The sequence below is a fragment of the Pipra filicauda genome, unplaced genomic scaffold, assembly GCF_003945595.2.
Source record: "Pipra filicauda isolate LSUMZ 115617 unplaced genomic scaffold, ASM394559v2 scaffold15_size4787011_pilon, whole genome shotgun sequence".
Taxonomy (NCBI): Eukaryota; Metazoa; Chordata; class Aves; order Passeriformes; family Pipridae; genus Pipra; species Pipra filicauda.
In genome coordinates, this window is record NW_024104096.1 from 1,176,310 (window position 1) to 1,187,089 (window position 10,780).

Below are 10,780 nucleotides of genomic sequence, written 5' to 3' on the forward strand. Positions count from 1 at the left end.
AAAGTGACCCGCAACGCAAATATCGTGTATCCAATTTCCTCCTGCCCCCTCCCCCGCACCCCGCGGCAGCACTGGAGGGGAGCGCAGACACGCAGCCCCACGCGTGTCCCCACCCGTGGCTCGTCCTGCCCCCGCGCGTGGGCATTCTGCGAGGACAGAGGTGGCTCCCGCCGCTTCCACGGGTAACCCTGACCGCCTCCTTGAGGACGGGCCCCACCCGGCCGGGCATCCCGCGGGGCCGCCGGCTGTGCCCGCTGCGGGCCGGGGTCCGCGCTGCGCAAGGAGTCAAAGTACACAGCGGCTGGGTCGATAGCCTATTAGGCTAGAAACAGTTCTGCATATCAAAGGCCGATGAACTTAATGACTAAAAATATAAGTACCTGACCCGGAGGATTAATCACACACTGTCAAGCTGAAATTGGTGCAATTCTTCCAATCATTAACGTTTTGCTTACAAAAATGTGCTTTTGTGTTTGTTTTTCTGCTAAATGATAACCATTTTCAAGTTGAATCGGCTGATAAAAAACGTCGAAAACAAGACGGGAGTTGTGCTGGAAAGGTCATACGTGCCAGTTCGGCATGGAATAGCCAACGGGCAAACAAACAGGACAGAGCAGGGTGGCACGGAAGGGGCTCGAAGGTTTTCCGAACGGTGTAAAGTGCTCTGGCTGTTTTTCTCATGCCGAGGAGCAGAGACTGCCCGCGGAGAGCTGCTCGTCCGCCTCGCCGTGGGCATCTCCGTATCGGTCTCTCCCGCTGTGGAAACGGGCTGGGGGAATTAGGGACAGCTACTTGGCTGGTTAGTTCTGATTGGCAGCTCAGTGGGCCCCGCCGATGTGTTTTGCCTCCCTGAGCCCCCCTCCCCGGGTGGGCGGGTGAGCAAGGGACATATCGACAGCGCAGCCTGGGTTCCAGCGCTGTTTGTCACCTGTCGCGACACTCTGGAAATCCACATCCCTGGTCAGGCAGCTGCAGACGGCGCATCTGCGCTCCTCACCTGCAGGGAGCTGCCAAACCCCCGCCACCGCGGGGAAAGCGCCTGGTTTGTCGGGCGCGGCTTCCCTGGACATCGCCGGGGCCGCGACCCCGCGCAGTGCCTCGGGCAGAGCACCCGTCCCGGCCATCGCATCGGGCGAGCCCTGGACAGCGACTGGCCCGCGCCGGCATTGCCACGCGTGGAAATGGGGTGTGCCGGAGTTCACCCCACGGCCCACTCTCTGTCCTACGCGTGTCCCCATCCCCATACGAAAGCACAACCGTAACACGAAGCCGCCTTGAAGAGGCAACGCCAGCTTCGTTCTCCCTGATTTCGGGCGGGACAGATAGACGAGAGAAGGAAAAACGGACGGGGAGGGCCGGGACGCACCTTCTCGAGCGCTCCCTGCCCTGCTTCTGGCCCTCCCACCTCCGTCACCCTCTCTGCCGCAGCTCCCGGCGCTCACGGCGGGCTGTTCCCGTCTGCCTCGGGACCCGGGTTTACAGCCGCGACGGAAACCCTGAGCGAGGGAAAAGCCGAAGGATGGAGAAGCGATCCCCTCCTCGGCGGAGCCCCGCTGTGAGCTGTCTGCTCCCGACGGCGATTTCCCCGCGTGGCACGCACCGCGCTGGCGCTCGATCCCGGCGGAGAAGTGCCCCAGAGGAGCCCTGGGGGCTCCCTTTGTCACGGGTGGTGGTAAACCAGGGGCCGGTGCCCAGGCCCCAGGGCCGCCGAGCGAACGGCGGGCACTCGGCCCTGGCGCGGCCCCGGCGGGAGCAGCTCGGGGGCGGCCGGAGCCTGCTCCCTGTGCCCAGTGTGCACGGAACCCCCCGATCACTTCGTCTTTTAGGGCCCCGTTCGTGATCGCGGATTTAGAATAAGCCAAAGCTAAAGCCACTCATTCAGAAAACTCAGCTGATGTTTCTAGAAGTACTAACCCGCTTAGACGCAACATCCTGGCTTCTCTGAGGGGTATCCCCTTCATCAGTCGCAATAGTCACTTGCTGCTCTCTAAAAACCTTCCTTGGCACTAAAAGCCCCTGCGGCACTTGGCCGGGTCTAGGTCCCTGTTCCCCGGGTGCTCGTTGCGGCGCCTGGGGGAAGGAATACCCGCGCGGGAGCACACCCGGGATACTCGCTCCTGGGAGCATTTCCCGTACCCCAGGTTCCGTGCTCCTTCCCCGGGCCGGCATGATTTCGGAGAAAGGCCGATGAATAACCACTGTTGACTCAGGTGGGTCAGCGGCTGCCCCGGCTGGGGTCGATGCCCAGCTCCAAGCAGGCACCGCCGGCCCTGCTCCTCCTCCAGCCCGCTCCCCCTCCCCGGCCCCCCAGGATCGGGGCGACTCGTGGGTAAACACCTAAGCTTCCAGCCTGGGCTCGCCGGCCAGGTTTTCCTCCTCCCGCCGCAGAGCCCGTTCCCGCGCGGGCACGGGTAGAGGCAAAACCAAAACGCGGGGTGGCAGGCTGAAAAACAGCAAAAAAAAAAAAATAGCAGCGAGCCCAAGTGAAATCCCCGCAACCGAGGGCACTCAGAAGGCTGTGGGGTGGCCGGCCACCAGCACTGCACTGAGGGAAAAGCCCAGTTACAACACAATTGCTGGCAGAGAGGTGGTTTGGGTTTTCTCCTACCAGTAACTGAACGGCCAGTGTGGCAGGTGGTGCAGAGTTTAGGTTTATTTCACAGACATGTCCATCAAAAATTAAATATCAGGTTTTGCCTTTTTTTTAACAATGAACAAATATGTACAAAATATGAACAACGTGAGGTACAAAACCGCAAGACTTTTAAAGAAAACAAGTATGTACAGAAGCAGATATGTATATGATAGGCATTATCTTCCCACTTAACCCCCACACCTGATGCCAGTTTCTCTCCTGCAGCAGGGCCCCATCGCTCCCTGCACTTTCTTCTCAAATACGAAATCCATAAAAAACTAGTGCTAGAGATTTTAAAGGAGAAAAAGATGTTTGTTTGGGTGGGGCTTTATTCTGCAATTGGAACCATTCAGTCTGTGAGGCAAAGTTCTCAAAAATCTGAGAAGGCACATTTCATCTCACACGAGAGGAAAAATGAATCTGTCCAAAGACTCTACCTGACAAATGGAGGCATGTCTCAGTAGAGAGCACCACGGCATATAAAAGGGTGTGAGCATAAGGCACTTCTTGGGATGGCCAAATCCCTCCCTATTTCACAGAACATGTTTCTCTGCTTGTGAAGGGCGTTTAAATTAATCTATTTAAATGACATTTGTTTACACATACAAAGGGCTTCATCCTGCAATCCATACTCACTTCCACACTAGTTAGAGAGTTTTGCCTGATCACCACCAGCAGCTGATTCAGACACACCCCGACCCCCGCCACCTTAAGGACAGGGTGCAGGATTATATTCCAGTTAGAACATTGATTATTGTACAAATATATCTTACAAATAATTAAATACAAACCATGTTCCTTTAACCAAACTAGAGATCTTCCAAAACTGGATTGTTTGCGGAAAATACATCTTTCTTTCTCTGCTTATTATAAAACGAGTCTATTTGGTGATGCTTTTCTTTCAGTTTAACGGTGAAAGTTTTCTCCTGTAGCATAATATTCTTTCAAACCAGCCCCTGGTAAAGTGCAAGCCAAGTTAGGGTCCACTCTCTGCATGGGGCTGTTAATGGGTAGGATTGTAATAGCCTTTATCGCCTTCAATGTCCACTTCTTGATCAGAGTCATCAGAGACATCTGACTCCAGGTCCTCCTGGGAGGCCGGCGAGGGGGTGTACTGCGAGCCATCCAGAGAGACCTCCTTACCCTTCTGCTCAGGAGTCTGGCAGCTCTCCGGCCTTTGGTCACCGTGACTGTCAGCACCTTCCACTTCTTCTTTTTTGGTGGCCTGGGGATTCTCCTGCAATGAAAGAAGCCTGCTTGATACAGAAATACGAGGCCCAGAGACAGGAGGCCTGGGAATTCCAGCTGTGCTGTGTGGGAAAACCACCCTGGGTTTCTTGCAGGAAAAGGCAGGTGTCCCGCTACCTCCCTGGGCCTCCTGCCTATAAACCTGCCTGAGTGGGACAGGGCCGGGCAAGGACTCTGATCGCAGTCCCTCACAGCCACAGGGCCTGCTGCCGTGAATAGGCTCCTTGGCGATGGTTATCGCAGCCACTTCAAAAGAGTCAGGAGCTGCTGGAGCCCAGGAACCTCTGAACTTTTGTCTTTAGCAAAGCAAATGTTTATTATGAGTCTACAAACACCGACACACAGCTTCCTCCTGCCCTGATCTTTCTTTAATTATACCCAACAGCAACAGGAGGGAGGTTGAATCCATCAGTGGCCCAAAAGCAAACGGGAAAAAATTACTAATTAAGCTAAAACTCAACATTAAAACACTCACCACTAAACCCAAACCTAACCAAAACCTAGTCTCTGAAGGTAAGAGTAGCCCTGTGTCGGCAGCTGTCTAGAGAGCCGAGTCCCCTAAGGGGGCATGAAATGATACTCTTAAGAGAAAGCAGGCAGAGACACGTACCCATGATATAACCGTGCAGGCTTGGAGAAATAGATGTGACTGAATGAAAAGGAGGAAATGACTTAAAATGGCTGAGATCCCAAGTGAGCTCTCCGGACACTGCGGCATGAGTTGGGCCCCACCGGGGACCCAGCCTGCCTCTTGCCAGAGTAATGTGACTTTATTAAAAAATCAACTGAAGATCAGGTTAACTCAGATGAAGGTCACAGAACAAATTCATCTAGACTGTGGTACTATGATTATTTTTCTTTTCTTATTACTTTTATATTAAAGGCTGATTTGCCAGTAAAACTCAGCCATCCGTGTCACACTTACTGAAGCCAGACTCAGGCCACAATGTTGGGATTTTTCAAAAATATTTGAGCCAAGGGACCTTGATTTTGCCAAGCCAGGCAGGATTGGGCCCTATGGGCCGTAAAAAAAAATAATTATCTGCTTGAGCACAATATCTAAGGGAAGGGAAAATGCTTTAATCTCTCAGCCTCACACAGTGTAACTATTTGTGAACGAAAAGTAAAAGCTACTCAATTTTCCATGCGGCTCCTCAAAACAAACAAGGTGTTTGTACCTCCCTCTCCCAACGTTTGCAAAATAAATCGACTTGTGTTTATTAAGAGAGGGCGATTTAAAACACCAGTAAATACTGTTCTCAAAAAACCCTAAGTAATTTACTGACAATTACTTATCTTCCCCACGTTAATTGCCTAAACAACATATGGGTTTACAAAACAATTAGCGTGGAGTTTTAATAGGTGGTGTGTGAAAGACGGGCATAATTGATATAGGAACTACATTAGGAGCTTTTAACGTTAGTGCTGCCTGAACGAGTCCTCATGGATTCCAGCATGACTATTTGTCTTTTTAATCAAGGTGAAGAGGTTAAACAGCTTTTCAGATGACTTCTGCATACAACCTGGAATAGGCCAGCACGGCATAAGATAAGACAATTAAAATACTTATTTCTATAGAAACAGAAACATCCACGTACCTGCTTTAAGCGCCTCCATTTGGCTCTGCGATTTTGAAACCACGTTTTGACCTGAGCAACGACAACGAGAGGAGGCACGGGGTAGTCTTGGAGCGAGTAAGTGCCGGGAGCCCTACCCGAGCCACGAGCAGAAAGCAAGAGCCTGCCGCCTCCCTCCTCCCTGCAGCCCCCGAGCTGGCCGGGGCCCCGGGAGCGGAGCGCCGACAGCAACTGCACGGCGGGGACCGGAACGGGGTCGGTGCCGCCAGCCCCAGTGGCTGCCCGGGGATGGGGTGCGGTTCCCCAGGGCACGGGCATGGCCTCACCTGCCTCTCGCTGAGCTGCAGCATCTTGGCCAAGCGCTTCCTCTCCGGCGGGGACAGGTATTTCTGCGTCTCGAACTTCTTCTCCAGCTCGATGGTCTGGTCGTTGGAGAAGCGGACCTGCCCCCCTTTCCTCTTGTGCAGCGGCCGCTGGATGAAGGGGCTCCATAGCAGCGGCTTCCCTACAAAGAGAGGCACAACGCCGAGGGTCACTGGCTGGCCGCGGACACGCGTGACCACGGAGTTCCAGCTGCTGCCCGAGCCCAGACGTGGAGGCGCGCCGGGTCCAGGGCTCGCTAATTTCCCTCGCCTGATTTTACTTCCCCGAATTCCTACTCTGGTCTTTCCCCTCTCTGATTTTTCCCCTCCGCCGAGCAGTGAGACCAGTTAAAGTCTACGGGCTTTGGCAACATTTCCGTCAATGTGTTTCCTGTTGGTCTATCTCGCAAAGAAAAGAGAGAAAAAAAAAAAGAAAAAAAAAGACCTTTGCTTCCTTCTGCTCTTTTACTGCGATGCCCCAAAGCAACCGTCTGCCTTTCTCTAAGTCAGCGCCCAGATCCCCGCGGAGAGGGGACTTCGCGGGGATGGGCGGGGGGGGATGCGCCAACACGACGGCAGTGGGCTTCTGGGAAGAAGTGCCCCCAATTCCCCCACCCCTGGCTGGGGGCTTGCCCGCCACAGGCCGCAGGGTGCCAGCCAGGCTCAGCCTCGGGCCCGGGGTAGTGGTGAGGGGCGAGCCGGCGCAGGCGGCAACACGCCGGAGATCCAGCCCCGCTGCGGAGCGGCCGCCGCGTCCCGGGGCAGGAGGCTCTGGCTAGTGCCACTGAGTCACACTGTTTGTCTTTCTGTCTTGCTGCCTGCACCCTTTGAAATTCGCTGCATTGTTTTTCGAGATTTTGCTTGCGTCAGGCTTTAGTAATTCTGGTGCAAAACAGACTCAAAAAATAGGAAGCAACTGGTTATTTTAGCTGTCATAAAGTCACATCCCACACAGAGGAAATGAACAATATCAGAAAAACGGATCCCGGCTATCAGAAGTCGAGTGTTTCCTGAATTTGTCTGTATTGAGGATGTCGATAAAGTAATCAGCAATGTGCACGACTCCCGAGGAAGAGCCTGCTTCAGGCGGCCAGGAAAACACTTAACAGCTTCTGAAACCAGATTTACTCCTATCGAGAGCTCAAGGTTTCCTGTATGAACGGAAAGGGTCAGTCTCTTTCACTGCACAAATGTGGTGAGTCAGGTCCAGTTTTGCAATCACTAAGAACAAGTGCTGCAGCCCTGGCGCGGGGCTCGGCTCCCGCAGCGGGGACGCTTCCCCCGGCCACGGGCGAGAAGGGGCGGCCGGGGCCCCGACCCGGCTCGGCCCAGCCCGCGGAGGAACCGCGGGGGCCCCAGTGAGCGGAGCCGGCCTCCCGGCTGTTTTTCAAGTCATCCGCAGGAAAAGGGTGAGATCTGCCATGCGATCTCCCAGTACAATTAAAACTCCCCACTAAAACCACACGCGACATTACTAAGGATACTCTCAGAGTCACTTGGTTGAAGGAAAACAAATCTGAGTCACCGCGGCCGCGCACTGTGGTCTCGCTGCCAGGCTCGGAGCGCGGCACGTCTTTAATTTACTGTAAATCTGACGGGGGCCGGAGGGAGCCGGAGGAGCGCAGAGAAGCAGTGGGGCGGGCGGGGAAGGGGGCAGCTTTCACGCACTTCTCATTCACCCCAAGCCCCGACGGCGGGCGCGGGGCGGCGGCACGCAGGGAGGGCGGAGGGGAGGCACATGGCTTACCCAGAGGGTCCTGCCGGATCAGGGCGTGCGCGTAGTCGCCGACGGCGCGGGGGAAGGAGTAGAGGGGCCCGGCGTAGGCGCCGGTGCCGTAGGTGGCGGCGAGGTGGTGGGAGAAGGCCGGGTGGACGGGGGTCGGCTCGTAGACAGGGGTCCGGTACGGGGACACCAGGCTGGTGAAGGAGGAATTGGGCGACGGCAGAGTCGGCGGCGGCGGGGCAGGCAGGGAGTGGGGGGCCGGGGCGGCGGCGGGGCCGCGGCCCAGGATGTCCTCGATGTAGAAGGGCGTGGGGTGCGCGGGCTGGAGCAGCGGCGTGGGCGCGTACAGCGGGACGCCGACGCCCAGGGCCGCCGGCGCCGCGCCCGGCGGCTGGTACTGCATGGCGCGGTCACCGCCCGCGCACCCCCGCGCCCCCGGCCGCCCCTGCGGAAAGCCGACCGCGGCTCTGGGTGCTAGCACCGCCGCCGCGGGTTTCTCTGGGCTCGGGTTACCCTTCGATAGGTTTCTATTGGCGCGGGGCGGAGCCCGCGTGGTCTCTGTCCCCTTCCTGCCACGGCGCCGTCTGGCCAATGAGCCCGGCCAGGGAAGGGGGAAACCACCCCCCGCCGGCAAACACTCCCCCCGCCTCCCCTAGCGAACTCCCTGAGGCGCCAATCAACCACCGCCGCAGCCCGGGGGAGCCGGGGCGAGCCCCGACGGCACAGGGGGCGCGGCGCTGCCCGCGCCGCCTCCCGTTCCTCGGCCCGCGCAGGGCACAGCGTTACCCAGTTTTCGGGCTTCGCCACGGGAGATTGCTTGACGCCGGCAGCGTGGCCCGGACACAGACTGAGGGAGGAGGCGGAGAAGGGGACGGGCACCCCCCACCCGGTTCGCGCCTCTCCTTTGCAAAGGTCCCCGAGGGCGCTCCGCCTGACTGCGTGGACCGGGAAAGCGGGGGCGGCGGGAGCGTGTGGGCGGCGGGACTGGACCGGCTCCTGCCCCGTCCCCTAGGACAGGGCCGAGACCGAGAATCAGGAAGTCGCGCCGCGCTGCTCCGCGCCCCGGCCGGCAAACTGGGAGGCGGTGGGGGCGGCCGCCCCCGGACGGGGATGGAGACCCGCTCCCCGACAGCCCGGGGAGGGGAAGGCGGCGTGGTGGCCCGAGCAGCGCCACCTGGGCACCATCGATTTAATTTTTAAAATTTGTGATTCCTCCTGCCCCCCCGGCGCCCCCAGGGAGGGACGTGCGCTCCGTCCGGGCGCCGCGAGCTCCCGCTGCCGGGCCGCCCCTCGCCCAACAGCGCAGTGTCGGCCGGACTTGGGCGGAGGGGCGGCGGGAGAGGTGCGGGAGGGGCAGCGACTCCCGCTCTACCTGCGCCCCGTCAACCACCCGGGGACTCGCGCCCTAGGGCAGTGGGCGGCACCGCCTTCTCCCCCTCCGTGGGAGCGGAGGCGGCAGGTGCACCCTGTGTGTCCGCGGACCCCGCCGGGCCGCCCGTCCCCTGTCTCCCTCACACGCCCCCGGGCTGACAGCGAGCACGGAAAGCTGTTAGGGAATAGCAGGTGCTGGTTTAACTTTCTTTCTTTCTTTCTTAAGAAGAAAAAAAGGTCTCCGGTTCAAACCCACGAAGATCTTAATAACTAGGAGGCTCAGAGCAAGACGAAAGGGTGTTGGTGAAATGGAAATATATATATATATATTTAATAATATAGGGAGGTTGAGGTTTCTTTTTCTTTACATTGTTAGCAAATGCCAAAACTCACCTTTAAAGCGTGGTCTTGTGTCTTGTAAATATCAGGTACACGTAAAGCGAGCTGACAGTTTTGATTATTTTTTCTCTCTGTGCTCAGTCTCCCAGGCATTGCTCTTTCCAAGGGGTTTAGTTAATGTTTTCATCTGGAAGTGTTGGATTTGCAGCTTGATTTACTTAATAAATGTACAGTAAACCGCTGACCCGTTGCCCTCTGTAATAACGACGTGCATGATACGAGGCAGCAGAATGGAGGGCCTCCACAATATTTTACAAGCTGTCGATTCAAAATCTTGAGAACAAGTTTATGCAAAAAGAAAAAAAAAGTTTTGCTGTATTATTGGAAAACAAATAAATAGAGGAAGAGATTATTCTTTTCTGACTTTTATACAAGCAATAGGCCTTGTTAAAAGGAAGTTTTAATGGCACAGTTATTACATTCCACTACCACTGCATAATCCCTAACAAGAAAAATGAAGCACTTAATTTTGCAGTTCTAGAGCACCGCCCCTTTCAAATTCAATTGTTAGACCTCAGCCTTCCTCCTTCCACGGGTTGGAGACTATTAAATCCGCATTCATGAAATGTCACATTTATTGAACTACATAATTTTTTAATATCACTAGTGCAGGTTTTATAGTTGATTTTATTGTTTTTACGGCCATTCGGGGCTCTAAAACCCGGATTTTTTCAATGTTGTCCTTATAATTTTTTTCACACAGTCAGAACTAATAAAATAGAACAGTTGTGACTTTTTAATGCAAGGGGTCTCGGAGTTTCAATATTTTCACTCTGCTGGATACTAAAACCAATAAAAATACATGAGATTTTAATTATTTTCTGGATTAAATAAAACCTTTTCCCTTTCGCTTGGAACATACATTTTGTTTGTAGTTTCTGTCGTGAGGGAGATAATGCAGCTTCGGCAAAATACATTCTTACCAATATTGTTGTGATGAATGAGGTTTTGACCGGATTTTACAGTCTAATGGTCATTTAAAGTAAGGTGCTGTAGATCAGGGCAACCAAGACAGTGCTTTAATATTTCTATTATTTCTTCTCCGGGTTCTCTCTGGAAAGCTCTCCAATTTGTTTGAAAAACCTCGGGAGGGAGAGAAAATACACTCCTTTCCCGAATTAAAAAAAAAAAAATTTCAAAAAAAAAAATTCTTTGACATTAATTTTCTTGGTATGCACTTGAAATACCCCAAGTTTTCCTGCTAATCTGGGGACTTCTGAAGGGCAGCGGGGAGGGATGTGTGTGCATCCCCGCACTGGCACAGACTCAGCCCGAAGGAATCGGCTGGAGAACTCATTATTTTGTGCAATAACTTCGGGGCCCTGTCTTCCCCTTCACTTTCCGTGAAATCCCCCGCCTTCGAGGAGTTCTGAGCTTAAGGAAAAAATAATAATAACAATCAGGGCCCCCACTTGCTCCAGGCGGCCCGGCTGCCAGCCCCGACGGCAGTGCCGGGGGAAACGCC

General features: G+C 55.0%; 1 protein-coding gene across 1 annotated transcript; it reads right to left on the minus strand.

Moving 5' to 3' along the window:
* Nucleotides 1–2,633: 2,633 nt before the first annotated feature.
* HHEX (hematopoietically expressed homeobox) lies at nt 2,634–7,948 on the minus strand. The gene is made up of 4 exons (XM_027711017.2): nt 7,570–7,948; nt 5,787–5,965; nt 5,482–5,532; nt 2,634–3,872 (listed from the first exon to the last, which is right to left on the minus strand). The coding sequence occupies exons 1-4, from the start codon at nt 7,946–7,948 to the stop codon at nt 3,639–3,641; spliced, it is 843 nt and encodes a 280-aa protein (XP_027566818.1). The 3' UTR covers nt 2,634–3,638.
* Nucleotides 7,949–10,780: the final 2,832 nt, after the last annotated feature.